The 22,111-nt window shown below is 36.6% G+C and overlaps 1 protein-coding gene across 2 annotated transcripts; it reads right to left on the bottom strand.

Annotated features, from left to right (window-relative positions):
• Window positions 1–4,397: 4,397 nt before the first annotated feature.
• On the bottom strand, window positions 4,398–22,075 carry STARD4 (StAR related lipid transfer domain containing 4). Of its 2 annotated transcripts, none has more exons than XM_046666611.1 (6): window positions 21,992–22,075; window positions 13,740–13,853; window positions 12,744–12,793; window positions 8,231–8,357; window positions 7,255–7,369; window positions 4,398–6,079 (listed from the first exon to the last, which is right to left on the bottom strand). In XM_046666611.1, the coding sequence occupies exons 2-6, from the start codon at window positions 13,842–13,844 to the stop codon at window positions 5,850–5,852; spliced, it is 627 nt and encodes a 208-aa protein (XP_046522567.1). In that variant the 5' UTR covers window positions 13,845–13,853; window positions 21,992–22,075; the 3' UTR covers window positions 4,398–5,849. The 2 variants fall into 2 exon arrangements, with proteins under 2 accessions (XP_046522567.1, XP_046522568.1); XM_046666612.1 differs by lacking the exon at window positions 21,992–22,075 and adding an exon at window positions 21,819–21,961.
• Between the last annotated feature and the right edge of the window lie 36 nt (window positions 22,076–22,111).

Raw genomic sequence — 22,111 nt, 5'->3', positions numbered from 1 at the left:
GTAAAAAGCTTATTTTGGTACTTGTACACTATGCTTCCTCCATTATTACACCTCACAAATCAGCTGTATAGCTGATAACACAAGAAGTATGGATCCACCCTCTCTCTCCTGAGACACATTTGCAGTTCACATTTTCCAGCAATTTTCTGTCATCTCCTGGCTATAGAAGCCTTCTTCCATAGCGGACCCTTTGCTCCAGAGGAATAGAAACACGGTATAACATAAACATAGTTCTTTCATGTTGGATGCCATGTGATACCAACCATTAATTAACAACCTACAAAGGAAGCTCCATCACCTTGTTACCTCAATTAAGGATAGCTGTATAGTGTCTGCCATGTAGAAGGGGCCCAATACATGTTTCATAAAGAAGTGAATGACTACTTTGATAATTTCATTTCTATTTTGGGAGTCTATCACTTTCCAACTGACATCTGAAGGGCCTTATACACACTTCCCAGAGCTGACCCATCGAGAAATGCTATGGCTGGCTATCCAGAGTCATTACCAACCATCCGTCCAAGAGGCTGGATGTCCTTATGTTTGCCTTCCCAGCTACCCTTACACATAGGGTAGTCATGCGACCCAGACTACAGGAAAGAAGAGCTATTGGAAGCTTCTAGGAAAGCTTTTGCCCTTCTGGTAAAAGAGACAGATGAGTGGTGCCATGCCTTCTCCTGCTTCTTCTTGACTTGAATGCACATGGAATTTCCAGGGCTAGTCAGTAACCTTATCACTAAAAGGGAAAGATGAAGAGAATTGTAGAAACACTGGCCCTGACATTCTTGAGCTGATAAACACTAACAATTACCCATATCCAGATTTTTTATTCAATGAGGAAAATAACTCCCTATTTGTTTAAACCACTTAACAGTCATATTTTCTATTGCATACTGCCCACAGCATCCATAATTGCTTTCTTAGAACAGAGATCAAGGGTCTCTTTGTAATCACTTACAGCTTTTTTCAACTCCAAATGAAGTTATCACAATTCCTAATCAAATTATCACAATTATTTAAATGTGTATACAACAAACCCTGTCCATATGTTACTGTAATAGGACAGAATACTTTCATCATCTTCCTGGCTATATAATAGCAAATCAAGATTCACCAGTACTGTCCCTAATGTATGAGACATTGGCAGGAGATTAGCATGTGTGTTATTAATCTTTATTTTCCAGTTTATATTTTTCTTTTGTACGAGTTCAGGAAGTTAAATTACAGACTTTAATTTCAGATATATGAAACTTTTTATCAGTAGTTAAGGTTAAAACAACTTACAAAGACAGCATCAATGATCAATTATAAGAGTGTCTAGAAATTTTATTCTGACATTTCATAGCAATTTTAAAAATAAATGCACATTTTATTTACATTAATACATGCTTGTAGTTAAATAAAGGTTCTAGTTTTATGTATTGGCTCACAAAAGAATTACAAACTTCTTAAAAAATAAAATCTCTATACAGTATAGCTTTAATTGAATTACAAGACATCAATTTTTGTTCAACTGTACATGTAAAATCTTTGGAAACAAGAAAATAATGAGGAAATTATCATTGCAATTACCTGTGTTCTGGGATTAATCTAATGTTACTTCTATGCTCAGATTTCCCTCCATCTCCTACTTCTAGAAGTTGAATAAGAAAGACATGGGAAAATCAACAGACAAATAATTATATGACACACGCTTCTAATAGAAACCTGGTCAAGTCCCTTAACTTCTCTGGGTTCCATTAATTTATCCATACGGTTGAGACAGCTACAGTGTCCACTTAATTAAAAGAAACTAGATTTTAATAACTGATTCTGAAGATTCTAGCGAGCTCTTGAGTAAACCAGGTAAAGCTTCTATCTACATCAAAGGGAATTCCTCATACCTAAAAGATCAATAGACAATTAAGGACTTAAATTGTGCAATATTTTCCTGTTTTCTCCAGAGGCAACCTCAATTACAGGTTTTTAGCTTGAGATGTTAATTCTACCTGAGTGTTGATAAAATGTCCTTCAGTTAGGAAAGAAAGAGGGAGGAAAGAAAAAAAGAAAATTTTTTTACTGGGAGATAATTTTATACATATTTCAAATATATTCAACTTCAAGGAACAATGAAATGAAAAGATTTTTAACATTTACAATCTCTCATTAATACTCTAGCAGTTTACATTATATACATCTGCAGAACACTAAATTCTTATAATTATTTTTGCTGAGTAATGTAGGGTTAATCAAGAGTTATAATATTTCAGGCAAAAGTACCACTTATGATAAATTATTTTTTCCTGTATGAAACTAATTTCCTTTAGAAAACTGATATCACGTACTGAAACCAGTACTAGGCCAAGTATTTCCTACATACAAATATTTCTAATATAAACTAGCTATAAGCTAGAGAAAATAATCGACCACATAACAACAAGGCAGGTTATATTCTTTCATTTCATTAACTGCTCTATGAAAAGTTAATTATCTTTAAAGAAGAATATTTTTGGGCTGTAATTTATATTTTATTGATAACTTCTAACTGATTTATTTCTCATGGTCAGAAGTCCTCATTTAGCAAGCACTGAAGCTCCAGAGACCAGAAAAGATTTTGTATTTAAGAGAGAAATTCCATGAAATTCTCTACTTTATAGAACAGAAAGACAAATTAATACATATACTATAGAACTGTGCTATTCAATATAGACTACTGGCCTCATGTAGAGAACGAACACTTAAAATGTGCTTAGTCCAAATTAGTAAAATACACACCACATTTCAAAGAATTAGTACAAAAGAAGAATGTAAGACATTTTAATGATTTTTTTACATTGATTACATGTTAAAATGATAATATTTTGGATCTACTGGATTAAATAAACTATACTGTTAAAATTAAGTTCAGCTGTTTTTTTTTACTTTTTCAATGTGGCTGCTAGAAAATTTAAAATTACACATATGGCTCATATTTTTCTATTATACAGCACTGCTATAGGAAACAGTAGGCTCAATTAACATTAATATTAATCCCAATCCATACTGTTAAATTTTTGTATAATTATGGCGTTTGAAATAATCTATTTAATACATTACCACAAGGTTCCTGAGCTTAGACTCAAATACACCTCTACTCTTAAAAAAAACAAATAAAACCTACTCTAATCTTTTTCATCATCTTCTGTACTCTGGCAACTGTGCAAAAGTTTGGTTCGATATGAGTTTGCAAACAGGCAAGAGGATCTTTTTGGGTATGGAAATGTTCTAAAACTGGATTGTGGTGATGGTTCCACAACTATACATGTATTAAAAAATCACTGGATTGTAGGGGCCAGCCTGGGGGCACAGCGGTTAAGTTATCCCGCTCCGCTTAGGTGGCCCGGGGTTCACTGGTTCGGATTCCAGGTACGGACCTGTGTAACACTCATCAAGCCATGCTGTGGCAGGCGTCCCATATGTAAAATAGAGGAAGATGGGCACAGATGTTAGCTCAGGGCCAATCTTCCTCAGCAGAGGAGGATTGGCGGCAGATGTTAGCTCGGGCTGATCTTCCTCAAAAAAAAAAAAAAGAATCACGGGAATGTATACCTACAACCAGTAAATTGTATAGCATGTAAATTATACCTCAAAAAAGCTGTTTGTTTTTTTTCAGTACACAGCTAGAGGCCAGCAGATCTAAAGTCCCATCCAGAAGCTGCATATAAACTTCAAGTATTTCAAATATAATTTTTCAATCCATCATATGACGGTATCGCAATGAAAATTTTTCCACGAGAGTCCTTTTACCTGCAGTGGGTTCACATTCAACAGTGGATTATGTAATCACTAGCTTTAGGTATAAATTGAAAAACACGAAGGGAACATTAGAGTGGCTGAGAGTGGACAGCTTATTTACCATTAGGGGCACCCAGCTCAGGCAATAATAGCCCTTATGGTAATGTACAATCTTGTCGCAAATCCCTTACCCAATCCAGGCACCCTATAACTGGACATCTGCTGGTATTTTGCCATCCTAAACAGAATATTGTAATATAAGAAACCTCCTACTCTACACTAATAAAACCAAAGAAAAAGAAAACAGATGAATTCAAAATTAACATTTAACAATTTCTGTGGGAAACTGAAAGCTAAATTGCTGAGCTTTCTTTCCCTATTGCAAGAAGACAAAAAGTAGCAGAGAAATCCAGCAACTCAAAAGTTACAGTCAATTTAGAAAAGGATATTGGTGATAAATAAATTTCAAGTTAAGAATATAGGATCGTTTGTGCATTGCTTCTGTCAGATCTTGAAACAAATCATTTTCAGTCTAAAAGCTGTGAGATTATTCACCATGAATATTGTGGTGCTGCCACCTTTTGTTTTTTTTTGAACCTCATCATCTCCAAGAGCAAAAAAATACAAATAAAAACAAAACCAGCTCTACTTTTTCCACTTTATCAAAATGGGTCCGAAGAACAATGAGTTATGCTTCTTTACACTTAGGAAAACACAGTAAAGTAAAACACAGATCAAACCTTCATGCTTTTGTGCTTTTTGTGGCCTATCTGGCACATAAGTATTTCCAGTGCTCACTTGACCCCATATTAACCAAACAAACAAAAAAAAGAAATGAAACAATGGAAACAGTATGAAACACATAAAGAACTCACATTGAACGCTGAATTAGATTTCAAGATGTGTGCACGCACACAAACATAAATATATTTGCACAGACACATGGAGTTGCCTCAAGTTCTCATTTTAGAAATAAATAAGGTGGATAGTTCAAAAGCCAAAAAATCACTTGGAATGTTAAATCATTTAGGAATGTTCATTTAAGGCAGCCAGAGAATCAAGGATTATAGAATTATAGTCCGTTCTAGTTGTAAAATGACTCATCTGGGCATTTGGATAAATCAATGAATGCATTTGTTATAGCTCCAGACTGATGTTACATCACAATTGTGAATGTTTATGATGTAGTTTAGTAATACTTTATGAGGTGGGTGATACTTTTAAAACTGAAACACGTACAGAACACTCATTGAATTTGACTTTTAGGGAGATGATTCTCTACCAGTGAATACAGGATACCACCAGCCATTTCACACGAGCCAGACTACTGCCTAATCAATGTGGTGTCCCCAGCACATATTTGGCAGTTTTTTGGACTGTCTTATTCATGCATAAATGCTTTTTAAGACTCTTTAAATAAATTTATATAAAGATACAAATATATTTTTAAAGATATCAACAAAATAGTGCTATCTAGGTATCAAAATTGAATTGCATTTGAATTGTATCTATAGTTACTATGATATCTATTCTTATTTCTGATCTTTTCAATACCTAAAGTAGTGCAAGTCAATTGACAATGAACCATCTTTATAAAATACAGAGAAGAGATTTTTTCTTTAGTTCATGATATTGGCAAACTCACAGAGCATACCAAAAGTAAAGCGCTAATATTTAACTTCTAAAAAAAATTAAAACTTTTACAAAATGTTCATAAAGCTCTAAAATAGATGATTTTAACCTAACAGCATGAAGCATGTGCTTTCTCTAATTTCCAAGCAGCCAAAATATTCCTCCTGAGGTACTATTCAATTCCTTCAGAGTTTGGGTCAAAGAATTCTATCTACTTCTGATGTATTTTTGTCATACTCTCCATTTCTAACACACTCCCATGCCAAACAATGTACAGATAACTGTTTAAGAAAATTGAAATGCCCTCTCTTAGATAGCTATTTACTTTAGGAATACAATAAACCAAAAACATCTCAAATTTTTCTACAGACTAGGCAGAAGAGAAGAAAGGATGATTTTTACAGGCCATGCAGCTGAGAGAAATGGTTGATTCAGGGAATCATAGAACTACAAGTTTAAACATATTATGTCTTTCCTAAGACTTTTCGTAAATCACCATAGAAGTTGATTAAAGTGCTTGCCATGGCCGTATCTACTGCAGACTGAGGAATCATCCCGCGCAGATCTGTCTGAATGTAGCCTGTCAAAAGACTCTGGTTTGGAATGTCTTTAAGTGGAACACAAAACCAACCACAGGGATGGTTATATCCACGAACAAATTCCGGTCTCTTTTCACTCCAGTCAAGACTTACCCCTACAAGGCAATTTTAAAATAACACTATTAATAGCAATGACTGACATTAGTCTAAAACTTTCATTAAAAATATTATCAGGGGCTGGCCCGGTGGCGCAGTGATTAAGTTCGCACGTTCCACTTCTCAGCGGCCCAGGGTTCACTGGCCCGGGTCCTGAGTGCGGACATGGCACCACATGGCACACCATGCTGTGGTAGGCGTCCCACATATAAAGTAGAAGAAGATGGGCACAGATGTTAGCTCAGGGCCAGCCTTCCTCAGCAAAAAGAGGAGGACTGGCAGTAGTTAGCTCAGGGCTAATTTTCCTCAAAAAAAATAAAAAATAAAAAATAAATAAAAATATTATCAGATTTCTTGCTTAAATATTTTTCTTCCTATCCATGTAGATGAAAATTAAGCCCCAGGAGTGACCATGGAAGAATGGAAAAGGTAATTACCAAGTACAATGCTGACAGGAAGCTGGTAGATAGGTAATGGAGAAAGTTCTAATCCCTTCGGAATAGATGACATCATGTCATCTTAGTAGCTTCTTGGAAACTACAACTCTTGGCACCAGGCCTCAAGGTGCCAATAACCAAACCTATGGTACCACCGCCACTCCCCACAGGCACTACCACATGCAAATTTGGTACTGTCTGGTTAAGAATAACAAGTAGATGTTTACCTACACCTGCCGACTCAAGTATATACTATACATAAAAAAATATTAATTTACCTATTGGTATATTTTAGAAAGCAGGAGCCTTCTAATAGAAGTATTTTTACTTTTGAAAAGAAAAATATTATACAGCACAGGGAAGAAAAAATACTCTAATACATACCAAGTCTATTTTTTTCTATGTGTATGACTAAGAGGCTGTTTTCTGAGAGTGACTTAGAAGGAAATCTGTTTACTGGCTCCCTTTCTTAGAGGCAGGCACGTGATCCATATTTGTTAGCTGTGACCTGGAGGATACCATGTAACTGGGAATAAACACTTATCAGAAAGATTTCAAAATCCTCCTTGGTATTGTTATTTTAATTCCCAGGGTCTAGCATTTGAAAGTAAAGCTTAGTGATTGTAAAATAAGTATGAAGGTTGAAAATAAATCTTCCATAGAAAGAAACATGCAGCCTAGAAAACTCAAATATTTAAAACAAACTGAAAGAAAGTATAAGGTCTTGAGATCATTACCACAGGATAAGAGCCCTTCTTTATAGCCCACAGTGTAGGAGAAATCAACAAACTCTCTCGGGGAAATTATATTCAGAAGCTGACCAGCAGTGGTGTAACGCATCACACAGCAATTCTGAAAGAGAACAGGTAACAGGTGTTACTTCTATAGGAAACCACACATCAACTCATATATCATAAGTTAATCTTGGCTAACAAGCCAATACTCATTTAAGATGTTTTATAGTTATTCTTAATAACAATTCTTACAGTGATTCTTACAGGTTCAGATCTCTATTCTAAATCTGACTGCTACTGTAAGGACATGAAGAAGATATATAATCAATATACATACAGAGAGGTAAGTTACCTGGTACTGAAATCTCTAATTCAATACAGTCACCTTGTATCCTATAGGATATTCCACGTGGAAGCAGGTTGTGTAGACTGTAGGTGTTTAAGATAAAACCCACAAATATTTTTACTAAAATATCAAATGTTTCAATAAAGAAATTCAAACATGGCAAGAAATGAATTAACAAAAATAGAAAAAGAGAGGAAGCCACTTTGGTTACATAATTCTCTGATGCCTAAGGTGGCATTTTTATCTTTGGTCTTTGACTTTGGCTTAATGTTATTGAGAAACCTACATGCAATTACATAGAAACCTGAATATGACGGTGGTGTTTTCAGAATTTTAGATTTCAGAACCTCAACTAAATTTTTACAATTAAAGACTCTGACAATTTTCTTAAGCAGCAAGGGCAGAGGTACTATGGAAAACAAACTCAGTTCTAACACTTCCACTAGTTAATACATGGAAACTCAAGCTTTTTAAAAGGCAGCAAGGATTCCCCTGTGAGCTCTTTGTCATGACTACCTATTCTCAAAGCGATGAATACAAGTGTGTACACATACTCACGCTCACAGGCTCGCTTGCACTCTCTCTCTCCCACAAACATACACACACTCTGAAGTGATGTTTCTAAACAAATACCTCTTCAAAATGCTCCAAAATATCCAGTGAAGTCATTAAGCTGTCCCAATCCAAGCGACAAGGACCTGGGCGTATATGGTCTATTACGCTATTGACAACATCATCTATAACGCCTTGGGCTTTGAAGCTGGAGAAAAAATATTAGTCAAATGGTATTAGAATGAAAACTTTCAGCATGCCCACATAGTTCAGAGCTAAATTCAAAAAGAGTAAAAGTTAGTGAAGATTTTTTAAAGGAAGTAAATTGCAACAACTTTTCTAATAAGTTAAGTTCTATCAATTATTTTATCAGAATGTACTCTTTGTTCTCAATCTAATAAGACATCTGCAGGCTATATTATGCATTATCACAAACATAGTAAAGTACCTTCATGTTACGGTGTAGCCAAAAGCAGTCTACAGAACACTGCAATGCTTCCATTCATGATGTATGCTAGTCTCCTGTCGGTACGCTCTAACGTGTTATTAGTATATGGATATTTATACCCTGATTTTTAAACTTTTTTTATTAGGAACAGAAAAATAGGTCACCCAGGAATAGAACACCCAGGATTGACTCGGGAATAATATTGGAACTTGATGTATTTCAAGGTGGCTTTACCTATCAGTGGGGAGAGGGTGTACTATTCCATAAATGGTGTTTGGATTCAATAGCTATCCTAATAGGGAACATAAAAACTGAATCCCTACTTCACACAATTCAAAACAGTAAATTCCAGATAGAGTGAAATGTAAAACTTTGAGAAAAATATATGTTATCAACTTTGTGACCTCAGGATACAGGGAGATTTCCTGAATGCATAAAACACATAAAACCACAAATAATACAAGATGGTTAAAATTCAGAACTTGCATATCACAAATAACAAAATAAAAACCAGCCACAGACTGTAAGAAGATATGTGCAGCACATATAAACAGACATATAATTATTATAGAGGATATATAATTAATTCCTATAAACCAATGAGAAAAAACAGACAATCCAAAGAAAAGATGGGCAAAGGACATGTTAAGATTGGCTTGAAATGTCAATAAATTTAGAAAGGATGCTCAACTTCACTCATCATCAAGTAAATACTAACAAGATACTATCTCACACCCCTGAGATTGGCAGAGATTAAAAACTTGATAACAAGTATTGAATGGAAAGGAATGAGAACTCTCAAACTGCTCCCAGCACTTCACAGAGCAGTTTGGCAATGTCTAGTAAAGCTAGATGATGTATATCCCTAAGACCCAGGTACATACCCAAAGAAAATCACACAAGTGTATAGAAAGAGACATATAACAAGAAGTTTACTATAACACTGCACTTGATAGGGAAGAACCGACAACAACCTAAAAATTCGTCAGTAGGCAAATTTGCAGACAGATAAACACACTGTGGTATACTCATATAGAAGTAAAAGAATAGATCTACATCTAACAACGTGCCTAAATCTTGAAACTACAATATTGAATGGAAAAAATTAAAAGCAAATTACTAAAGAAAACACACACACACGTGGTCAAAGTATGAACCAGGAATAATACACACAACTTCAAAATAGTAGTTACCTCTGGGGAGAAAAGAAAAGAGAAGAAATAAAAGATGGATTGGCTTTAACTCTACCAGTAACATTTTTGGGGATCTTTTTTGCTTGTTTGTTTAAAGCATCTGAAGCTGTTTTACCATTTTGTAAACATCTCAAGCTATATAAAACTTACATTATATCCCCCATGCAAAATCTGCTCTTACCTTCCGTGTTTTCTAACTTGGGGTGGAGAGTGTACGTGTGTGGGTAATACAAATTAATCTAGTCATCCAAATTAGAAATCTAGGATTCAACTTTGACTCTTCTTTTTCTCTTAACCCCATTCCAATAGTCAGACTAATAAGCTATCATGTTTTATCAAGATGATTTCCTAAATGTACTTAGAACCATATCCAGTTCCCAATAAATGTTAGTTATCATTGCCATTGCCACCGCCATCATCATCATCACCACCACCACCACCATCACTATCATTAAATCTCTTTCACCTTCATTCGCCCTTTTCAATTCCCATGCTGTCTTTAGTTTGGGTACCCTGTGTCCAACTCAGCACTGCCTCAGTTTCCAGCTCTTTCAATCACATATCTTTTTAAGAATCTGTAAAAGGCCACAGATTTCTTCCCAGGAATATACACATTGACAAAATTTTACATATAATCTTAGGGGAACTTCAAGCAGCCAGCCATGGACTTCCAGGGTAAAAGCTTTTCTCTAAACTATCCATGCTTATTTCCACGTTTCACAGTGTAATTAGAGTAGATTCAAAACCCTTTGAGGACCTATAAGGTGGAGTTGGGGTTGAGCAGAGGGGAAGTGCAACACTGAATCCCTTAGTTTAGAATTCAAAAGCCCTTCAGACGTATGCTCTCCCAACCCCCACACTTTATGCTCCAACTATACAAACACAACTTCTACTTTCCTAAACAAACTTCCTAAAGTGTTTCCATCTGTGTTTATGTAATAGGTGCAATTCCCTCTACCTGGGATGTGAATCAGTCCTTCATTCCCTAAGAAATACCTGTTCTTCCTTTAAGGCTCAGCTCAGATATTGGCTCCTCTATGAAGTCCTTTCAGATCACCAAGCATAGTGCTCCGGTGGCATTTTTTACACTTTCAACCCCCACTGGAATTACCATCTAAAGTGTTACCTTCCACACTTCCTCATAATGCTTAATGCAACTCTAGTTTCCTTGTCCTTGTCATAAATATTGTACAGCTCATCTTTCTGGAAATGCTAATTTTGGTATTATACTTCAGAACATTCTGGATATAGTAAGTGGGGCCAGCAGTTTCATTTTAAAAAGGACTGAGTCCCAAGAATGTGGAAATTTCATTCCAATTACACAAGGCAATTGTCTCCACTGGTTTTAAAAAACAATATTTTTCTGATTAAAGGCATAATTCATGTTCAACTACATGCAAATATCAAAAAACAGAAATAAAAATCACTCATAAAACCACCATAAAGACATGTATATTTGGTGTTTAAAAAAATATATAAAAATGTATAAAGTCAACCCATAATTGTGCTACAGTTTAGCATTCTGTTTTATTCACCTTACATTATATCTTGAGCATTTTTTTATGTTTTTAAATAATATTTGAAAACATAGTTTTTAAAGACTGTAAAATGTCACATATGCTTCATAATTTAATCATTTCCAACTATTGATTATTCAACTTTTTTTTTTAATTTTATAAGTAATGCTGTGGTGGAAGAGATAAGCAGTGAACTATTGTCTTTCTGATGATTTCTTCAAGATAAATTCATAAAGTATGCTATATCACTGAGTAAATGTAGAAGAATACTGGAAGTGTCTTGTATACCATACTAAGAAATTAAAATTTCACCAGCCACTTGGTATCATTATTTATGATCCCCTCACCACCAACTCAGTCCAGAGGGAGATGGACATTTTAAAGGCTTTCACTCTGACCCATGTAAGGTGATATTTCTCATTTCTCTAATAATTATTGATGTTGAACATCATTTCATGTGTCTGTTGGACATCTGTATATCTTCCTTGGGAAAATGTCTGTTCATGTCCTCTGCCTATTTTTTGATAGAGTATTTTGTTTTCTTTTTGTTGAGTTGTATGAGTTCTTTATATATTTTGGAGATCAACCCCTTGTCTGATAAATGATTTGCGAATATTTTCTCCCAGTTGGTGGGTTGTCTTTCCATTTTGTTCATGGTTTCCTTTGCTTTGGAGAAGCTTTTTTAGTCTGATGTAGTCCCACTTGTTAACTTTGTCTTTTGTTTCCCCTGCCCGAGTAGACATGGTATTTGAAAAGATGTTGCTAATACTAATGTCAAAGAGTGTACTGCCTTTATTGTCTTCTAGGAGTTTTATGGTTTTATTCACAGTAGCCAGGATGTGGAAGCAACCCAAGTGCCCTTCTACACATGAACAGATAAAGAAGATGTGGTATACATAGATAATGGAATACTACTCAGCCATAAAAAAGGACAAAATTGTCCCATTTGCAACAACATGGATGGACATGGAAGGTGTGATAAGTGAAATAAACCAGACAGAGAAAGACAAATACTGCATGATTTCACTCATATGTGGAAGATAAGAAATACATGGCTAAAGAGAACAGATCAGTGGTTACCAGAGGGGAAGGAGGTTGGGGGGTGGGCGAAAAGGACAAAGGGGCACATATGTACGGTGATGGATAAAAATTAGACTACTGGGGGTGAGTATGATGAAATATATTCAGGAACTGATCAACAATAATGTACACCGAAAATTACATAAGGTTATAAACCATTATAATCCCAATAAAATTACTTAAAATTCAAAAAAAAAAGGCTTTCAATTCATAAGCTGATTTGCTTCTCAGAAAGTTTAAAATCTTAAAAGAAAAAACCAAATTTTATTGGCAATGGTCATTTAGTGATATATATATTATATATATATGAAGTTTAGCAATGTCTTAGCTGCAAAAAATTACAAGAATTTACTTACAGATGTCCATTAAATTCTTCTGAAGGTTTTCTCCAAATTGTTACATCTTTCTAAAACAATAAAAACAGAATATGATGATAATTACATTTGTGTAACCTTGCATATAAAACTAACAATTTCATTAGTCTAGAGCATTAGTCTTTGCATTAAAATAAAACAAACATTCAAAGAGATACATAAGTCATTTATACCATTAAATGATGCATATTTTAATTTCTTCTGTATCCTAAAATTCTTTACATCTTACTTAAATTACAGACCTCCAAAAAAGATTTTTCAGGAGTTTAATGAGATCCAAACACTGTGAAGATTCAGTAATGACACTGTTTTATTGGCCATTATTATTTGCCTCATTCCAATCTTAGACTTTTACCATTACTGACACACTTAGACTAAGATATTAGGAATGCTAAATATTTCATTCTGAACTTGCTCTTATCTTTTTTTAAAAAACTATTCACATCTATTAACAGCGTTATCTTGAATTAGTCCCTACTTTTTTTTTCTGATCATTTTCCAAGAAATTCTGAATATCAGAACAGCTAGAGCACTTGACTGGAAGTGTCCTGAGTTCTAGGGTTGGCTCTGTCAACACTCAGCCATGTGATAGTTTGGGCAAGTCATATTGGTAAAAAAGAACACTAACTGGCCATCCTCTCAGGCTTGTTGAAATATTTAAAACTATTCCAAACTATCAATTACTTCCTTAAATTGACAATGACATATTTTATTTGTTGACTTAAGAGGCTACTCATTAGGCTCTGGTTGCCATGAGTCTACTTTCATGTCCAATATCTAAAGAACTAATGAAAGCAATGCAGGATTACCATGTTTCTTCCTTGTGAGATGTTAAACCACTAGCTTGATTAGCACAATTCTCTCTCCTGCACATCCATCTAAAATATGATCCATATTTTTCCATACGATTTTGAAAGTCATCAACCAATTCATTAGAGAGAAAATACACCCCAAATATAAGTAATTTAACTAATTTACCGTTTTCTTAACAACTCTCCACTTATCATCTTCAATGCTATGGTACTGGATCAGAGTGTTTTTAAGTTTAGTTGCAAAAGCAGCAGCATCAGGCAGGCCTTCCATTTCTTTTTCCTGTTACAGAGACCAAGATTAGCATCAGCAAACACCACAGTTTGATGCAATAGACCAGCGGGTCTCAAACTGGTTTCATAACAGAATCAACTGGAGAGCTGTAAAAGTTACCTATACCTGGAGATGGACTCCACCCCAAATCAACTAATCTGAATCCCTGGGAGCAGGACCTGGGCATAGGTATTTTTCTAACAGCTCCCAAGGTGAGTAATACATAGGGATGAGAATCCCACATTTTGAGTTCTTAAAATCACTCACATTAAAATAAAATTCAATCCTACTTTCCCTAATAAAACCTAATAAAAAGGAATAAATTATAAAATTCCAGACAAATTAAAGAAAAAAAATGCTGTTTTCAAAATACAAAAATACACAGGGCATAAACTCTTTAAAAAGTCCTTAGAGCTTCAGCTATTGAAAATTTTATTTCACCATCCAACAGGTTTAGGACTCATTCTAGTGAACAAATGACAACCACAACCGGAAATCTCTTCTTACATCCTTTAAGGATAGAGCTATAGAACTCTGAACAGTTTCAAAAGTTTGAAGAACTCTACTGTCTTCAATATTTTATTTCATTTGATGAAGTGTGAGAGGATTCAGTGAGGTATCTATGTGAGGAAGTCATAGGAAGACTTTTAGAACCACCAGTACAGCATAAATAAATAGTTTACAATTTTAAGGCAATAATTTTAACTACACAAAGTACTATATCATTAATAATTTCAAAGATAAGCTACTAACCAACAATATTTTCAAAGCGAAATGATTATTAACCTTGAAAGATAATAAACTTACTATAATTTGGATTCTGTAATGTGATGGTTTTAAAGCATTGTTGCAAATTGTTTGATACACTTCCCATCAAAAGGTGGAAGTTGTGACTCTGCATGACTTCCAAGGCTAGGCTGGAAAAGTCCATGCAGCTTCTGCAGGTTTCTTTTAGAATAATTGCTCCAGGAGCTTCTGATCAACATGCAAGCATGCAAGAAATGTGGCTATCCTGAGGCTGACATGTGAAAAGACACAGGGAGAGCAGGAGGCAGGGAGAGAGGCACTGCTTCAAAGTCCCAGATCAGAAGCCTACTTAGAGCTCATGCCTAATGGGCATCTTTTGCTTCCCCAGGTTCCCCTCAATTTGTATCAGTCTTCCTCAGCTTAACAATTTACTATTAAAACAGTAATTGAGCAGTTGCTCAAGGTCAAATGCCTTGGACTCACCCTTATTATGAATTACAGTCATGCACCACGACGTTTCAGTCAACAACAAACATGCATATACGTCAGTGATCCCATAGCATTATAATGGAGCTGAAAAATTCCTATTGCCTAGGTTGTAACATTGCAGTTCAACACATTGTTTGTGGTTATGCTGGTGTAAAGAAACCTTCAGGTCCTTAAGGAGGTATTCCAGAAGAAGGCAGTGTTATCATAGGAGATGACATCTCTATGCGTGTTATTACCTCTGAAGACCTTCCAGTAGGACAAGACGTGGAGGTGGAAAACAGTGATATTGATGATCCTGACTCTGTGTAGGCCTAGGCTAATGTGCGTGTGTCAGTTTTTAAAAAAGTTTAAAAATTAAAAAAAATTTAAAAATTTAAAAATAGAAAAAGCTTTGAGAATAAGGATATAAAGAAAGAAAATATTTTTGTACAGCTGCACAATGTGTTTGTGTCTTAAGCTAAGTGTTATTACAAACAGTCAAAGTTTAAAAAAAATCATAGTTTCTTTTAAAGATTGCCACCTCAGCTAACATCTGTTGTCAATCTTTTTTTTCCCCTTCTCCCAAAAGCCCCCCAGTACATAGTTGCATATTCTAGTTGCAGGTCTTTCTGGTTGTGCTATGTGGGACGTAGCACATGGCCTGATGAGTGGTGCTTGGTCCACGTCCAGGATCCGAACCAGCAAAACCCTGGGCTGCCAAGGCAGAGCGCGCGAACTTAACCACTCAGCCACTGGGCCAGCCCCCATAAAGTTTATAAACCAAAAAGTTACAGTAAACTAAGGTTAATTTATTACTGAAAAAAGAAAGTTTTTATAAATTTAATGTAACTGAAGTGTACAGTGTTTGTAAGTCAGCAGTAGTGTACAAAAATGTCCCAGGCCTTCACATTCACTCACCACCACTCACTTACTCGTCCAGAACAACTTCCAGTCTTGCAAGCTCCATTCATGGTAAGTACCCTACACAGGTGTACAATTTTTTATCTTTTATACCATATTTTTACTGTATCTTTTTTACATATGTGTTACATACGTTTAGATAACAATACTTACCATTGTGTTACAATAGCCTGCACTATTCAGTACAGAAACATGCTGTACAGGTTTGTAGCCTAGGAACAATAGGTTATACCATATAGCCTAGGTGTGTAGTAGGCTATACCGTCTAGGGTTGTGTAAGTGTACTCTATGATGTTTGCACAATGACAAAATCGCCTAAGATGCATTTCTCAGAATGTGTCCCCATCAGTAAGTGACGCATGACTGTCAGAGATTCCTATTCACACCACCACATCCCATTGCCTACACTGTTCTTGTCCTACTGGTTTTTTTTCTGTCCCTTGAATAGGCCAAGCTTGTCACTGACTTTGGGGCTGTGTACTTGCTATTTCTCGGCCTGGATTACTAGATCCCAAATCTGAGCATGACTGATAACAATGTATAAACATCCTGTCATTAATATAGCCTTCCGTAAGTCACTATTATACCTTTCTTTTATTTTCTTCATAGTGCTATCACTATCTGAAATTAACTTGTTTATATATTGGTGTATTCTACTCTCTCACCATCACGCTCCCAACTAATAGAGCAGGGGCCCTTGTCTGCCTTATTCAGCACTATATCCCCAACAACGAGAACACTGCCTGGAGCACAATAGGCCTTTAATATCTGTTGAAGTGTGTTTGCTTCAAAACAAGAACTATTTGGTCTTAACTTTGTCTCCTTTTGGTGCCATGGTGCTCTCTAGTAAAAGGCTAGAGGACAAAAGGCTTTTGGGGCAAAGCTGCCCGTTTACAGAATCATCAAGTTACTACTAGAGGGAGAATCAAGAAAAGAACTAAATGAAATATCAAGCCTCAAACCTCTATGAGAGGAAGGTGACAATTCTCAACTACAGATGCATTATCAGAGTCACCTTTGTTATATTTTGTAGCACTTGTTGCTGTGGACAAAGACTCCTTATCAGGCCCCTCTGAGTCCTCTTGGAGACTAGGCCTAACTCTTAGACTTGTCCTTGGCCCCCTTAGTCCAGTTTTTGCAAGAATCCTGCTGGGTCAGTTTAGCGAAAATCCCTCACCCTCAAAATTCCTCTTCCTCCCCTCGATCTTATCACCCTGGCCTGCCTTCAGCAAGAATCCTATCAAGTCCAGAATCTCCCTTACCTCTAACGTTTCCTTTTAGTAATTTTCCATCCAGTGACACCTACCCTGTTCCTTGGCTAGAAATGCCCACTTGTCCTTGTTGTATTCAGAATGGAGCCCAGTTCTATACTGAGGTTTCTTTTCTTCTATCACAGTAGTTCTTGAATAAGACCTGCCTTTACCACTTTAACTTCTGTCTGCTTCTGGGTTTTTTTGACACTGGTTTTACATGCTAGCTTTCAGGCCCCTACCAGATAGCCTGATTCATTGGGTCTGTTCTAGGGTAGGCCCCAGAAATCTAGGTCCTTTAAAAAGCCTCACTGATCATTCTGTTATCCAGCCAGGGTTGAGAACCATTGATCTAAAAACTAAAGGTGACAGAAATAAATCAATGCTGTAGTGAACATTTAAATAGCATAAAGCAGAGCACATAAGCCATTAAAAATGATAAACATTAAAATGATATAGAACTGTAGAAAAGGAAAAAAAGCTTTTCCTCTACTCTGTTATGTTCTGTATCTGGGACCTGCGGATTAAACTGACAAAAGGTAGATTAATAGGAGAAAAGGTACACAAACTTTATTTGATGCTATTATTTTAATTTTTACATGCACAAAGCCCTTCTTAGAAAAGAAGCCAAGACTCAAAGAAGCAGTGAGACCCAGGGGCATATACACCATTTTAACAAAGGGTGATAAACTGCAGAGAAGTGACAAGACAAAGGAAACAGGATTTGGGCTTCTAGGGATGGTAAATTATGGGAAGGTAAATGTATGGGAGGAAACTAATAGAAGATAAGGGTTATTTTAGTAAAGTTTGCTTGTGCAAACCATCTTGGTGCCAATTTTCAGTCTCCAGTGATAAGAGTTGTTCTTCTTCTGGTATAGGAGAGGGAAGAGGGAAGACCTTCACAAAGGGAAAGTTATGTCCTACTTTTATGCAGATAGTGGGAGGGAAAATAGCTCTTTCTTCATTGCTCCTTATTAACTGACTTCAGCTCAAAATAATCCTTATTCCAAAATGGCCTATTTTGGGGTATAATATCCCTTCAGGAACATGGGAAAGTATATATAGAAAATTCAAGAATATAGAATTTAGGATCTACGTAAGTGAAGCAAAATGTGTAAGTATAGCTCCTACCCAACAACTAAAAGTGGACGAGCTCTTTCAAAAAGCCTGCCAGTGAGGAATTTATCCCATTTCCACTCAAGACACTGCCAATTTGATAGCCAGTTCAATGACCACATTCAAGGGTATGTTGTAAACAAGCACAAGTTTCTAGAGAGGACTTGCAAAGGAAATTTAAATTTATGTATTACTGGGATCATTATGATTAAACAATATTCTTTAAACCCAAAGGTCACCTCCCAGGTTCCTGTGGTTGGGAGATAAGAGTATTTTTTTCAAAACTCTTTGATAGAAATCAAAGATGAAATGGAAAACAACGATTGTCATAGACATTATCTTTGTGCAAATACAGCACACAAAAAGCAAGCAATAAAAACTACCTATAAAGATGAGAATCTGAATCTTTAAGGTGCTTACCTGAGTAATCATTCACTCCTCCTGATTAGCATAAATCCAAACTCCTTAATATGGCTTATGGGTCCTGCTAGGGTCTGGCTGAGCTTCAGTGCCTAATTTCTACTCTTCTTTCCCGGACTCCCCTAAAGACGAGGTTAGCGTCTTCTCCAGTGTTTTCTCACAGCAACTCTGTACTGTCATTATTCTCTTCTCATCTTCTCCCATTTAACTCTAAAATCTTTGGGGGCAGGAAATGTGACTTGTTCAATGTTATACTCCTCATGTCTAGCATGCTGTAGCAACCCAGTGAATAAAAAACGGAAAAATCTGTGGACAGTGAGCTACTCATCTCACTTATGGAAGACCTCAAGATATCCAAGCCGCGTCCACTTAGACCAATAATCCTTGAGCTTCTGAATGACTAAACTTCCATCACCATAATGAAACAACAATTTCTCAAGGAAGCTACTATTTTATTGACCAAGCATCTGGTATATATCAGGTCCTAGGACAGTAGAAATGGATGTAATCCAGTTTTCATTCTCAAAGTTGACTTATTCCACCCTTTAAATAAACTTTGACCTGCAGCAACAACAACAAAAACTAAAACATTAAAAATTCCTATTAGGGGGTTGGCCCTGTGGCCAAGTGGTTTAGTTCATGGGTTCTGCTTCAGTGGCCATGGGTTCCCTGGTTTGGATCCTGGGCATGGACCTACATATCTCTCATCAAGCCATGCTGTGGAGGCATCCTACATAGAAGAATTAGAATGACTTACAACTAGGATATATAACTATGTACTGGGGCTTTGAGGAGAAGAAAAAAAAAGGAAAATTGGCAACAGATGTTAGCTCAGGGCCAAGCTTCCTCACCAAAAAAAAAGAAAAAGAAAAAAGAAAGAAAGAAAGAAAAACCCTTGGTTGTGAGCTTGGAGTTTAGTAAATTAAAAAAAAAAATCCTATTAATGAGCCTCTTTAGGAGCGGTGGAAGAGGAGGCAGGAAAGTAAGAGAACAAAGTAACTATAAACTCGGAAAGATCTCTTTTAGCTCCATGAAGTATTTATTTAACCAGGCAATTAATTCTTGCATGGATTTTTTCCATCAAGATTACGTCCAAAAGGGAATGATGGTTACTGTCTAAACTGATTTCTGTATGTGGGCTAGTATGACAGAGCATCTCCTGAAATATATTCCAGAACGGGGTGGGAGGCGGGGCAGCCAGTATTGGGGTTATCAAGGTCTTGGCACTCTCCTAATATAACAGGGCATTTACATTAATTGAGGAAAGTATACAATATCCTCTACTGCAATCATCCTCGGAGAATGTCAGGAAAACGCTTTAAATCCATCCTGAACTCCCTCTAATTCTTTTATTTCCTTTCTTGACTTTATGACCTTATAACAGGAAACTCTCCAACTCCATCACTTATGTGTCAGAGAGAGCAGGTACCACTTAACCATATCAGAATCTAACAGCTCCGCATGAAACGTTAGATACTCTTGACAGGTCTATGGCCAAATCCTGAGTAATGTCCACCATCATTTTTTCCTCACTTAAACTAACTTTTTTGTTCATGTTTTCTATGTCCACGTTTTTGAAGTGATCACTAATGTAGACAGTGGCTGCCATCGTAGAGAAGCTAGCCTTCCCAAGGTAAAAATTTTCTTGAGGCCATCTATCAGGACCATACTCTTTAACCAATAAAACTCCAATTTTTGTCAAATATATGACACAGTGAAATGGCCATAGGTTCTATTTTAAATACGGAACATAATAAACATTTTAACCTCTAATAAAAAGTGAATGCCATAAAAATTCATTGTATTTATGTAGTATGAGTAAGTCAGAATTCACTTGTTAAAGAAGCTCATATCAGAATTGTTTAACCTTCCATTAACCAATTGATACGAGTTTCATTTATGTGAATAGCTTCAATTTAACATGTCATAGATTTTCCCCAAGATGTGCAAACCAAGGCCTTGAAATTAAATTATATTTTTACCTAACATAAAAATTTCAGCATATGCTTGATTTCCAATCAATCTTGAATTGGTAATTTAGTTTTTCCAACTCAGTCAAGTACAGTAGTTTTCTCGTTTTTTGAGACTGGCAGTAGCAGAAATGCAACAGGAAGCTACTTCTGCAATGTGACTAACGCTCCTCAGTTTCAGTGCGCACTTCAGCTTATTTTAGGACAAGCTTTACAACAATATTGAGACTTTTTACAACACTTAAGGCAAGATTACATTCTAATGATATCACAGCTTTGAGTCCAAGTTGAAGTTCAAGGTCCTAAGGCTCTAATTCTTTGTTAATAATAATAGCTAACATTTATTAATCATTTACTATGTGATCAGTCTTTCGGGCCACTTTAAATTGTATTATTTCATTTAATTCTCATAAACAACCTTAAGAGCTGATATTATTATTATCCCTATTTTACAGGAGGGGAGAGTAGCAACAAGGAGAGTAAGTCACAAGATCACAGCTAATAACTGATGGAACCAGAATTTCAACCCAGGGCTTCCGCCTTCAGAGTCTACAGATCTGTTTTGTAAAAAGCTGCAAGCTCATCACAGGCTGGAAAAGCCTTTACATTAAAAATCTGACATCACATTGAATTTGTCATATTTTTCCCTGGCTCCTGAACCAAAAAAAAAAATCTCAAGTAATCTTTCTTGATTGGCAATTAGGGATAACAGTAACACTAATTTATTGAGGAATTACACGAGTTAATACATTTAGTACAGAACTTGGAAAATAGTAAGCCCTCAGAAAACGTTCTCTTATCGACATCATCTCCGTCGAAGCTTGGCCTAAGACGGACCTTACGTCGTCTGAGCATCTCCTAAGAACCGGAAAGCACTGTGCCCTTCACAGACCGCGATCTCAGTGAATCTTCACCAAAGCCCTAGAAGCGAGGTTTTTACCACACCTTCCCACGTAACTGAGCCTAAGCAGAGTGCAAGTCCGCAAATTGGTGAGCGGTGCAGAGAGCCGAGGTGCAAGCCCCGAGACCCTTCCAGCTCGCCCCTTCCACTCCCCTCCCCTCGCCCCAGTTTTCTCTCTCACCTGTGAGGTCCACACCCGCCCAGACGCCAGCGTCCGCCATCCCCGACCTCCACGGCAGCCTCCCTCACCCCGCTGCCAGGCACAGCTCCGGGAAAACGCAGCAGGCCGGCCCCAAACGTCCCTGTCGCCCTCCCTCCAGGTCGCCTCACTACCGTGCTTCCACCCCCGGCTACCTGAGGAGTCGCAAGGAGAGTACGGAGCTCAGGCGCGCCGGCCGGCACTAGACTCCTGGCTTTCCGCGACACTGACACGTTAGAGAGCTCTCAGCCTCTAAGCCTCCGAGGCTGCAGGCG

This window comes from Equus quagga, chromosome 7, assembly GCF_021613505.1.
Source record: "Equus quagga isolate Etosha38 chromosome 7, UCLA_HA_Equagga_1.0, whole genome shotgun sequence".
Classification (NCBI taxonomy): domain Eukaryota; kingdom Metazoa; phylum Chordata; class Mammalia; order Perissodactyla; family Equidae; genus Equus; species Equus quagga.
Note: the sequence above shows the minus strand (reverse complement) of the source record. Positions and strands in the feature narration are given on the sequence as shown.

What these genes read in the sequence shown, in the direction of transcription:
- STARD4 (XM_046666611.1), bottom strand. Translation starts at nt 13,844, where the DNA reads ATGGAAGGCCTGCCTGATGCTGCTGCTTTTGCAACTAAACTTAAAAAC. An exon ending in GGAGAGTTGTTAAGAAAACG is followed by an intron (nt 12,794 to 13,739) that starts GTAAATTAGTTA and finishes TTATTGTTTTAG; the next exon opens with AAAGATGTAACAATTTGGAG. An exon ending in GAAGAATTTAATGGACATCT is followed by an intron (nt 8,358 to 12,743) that starts GTAAGTAAATTC and finishes TTTTTTCTCCAG; the next exon opens with CTTCAAAGCCCAAGGCGTTA.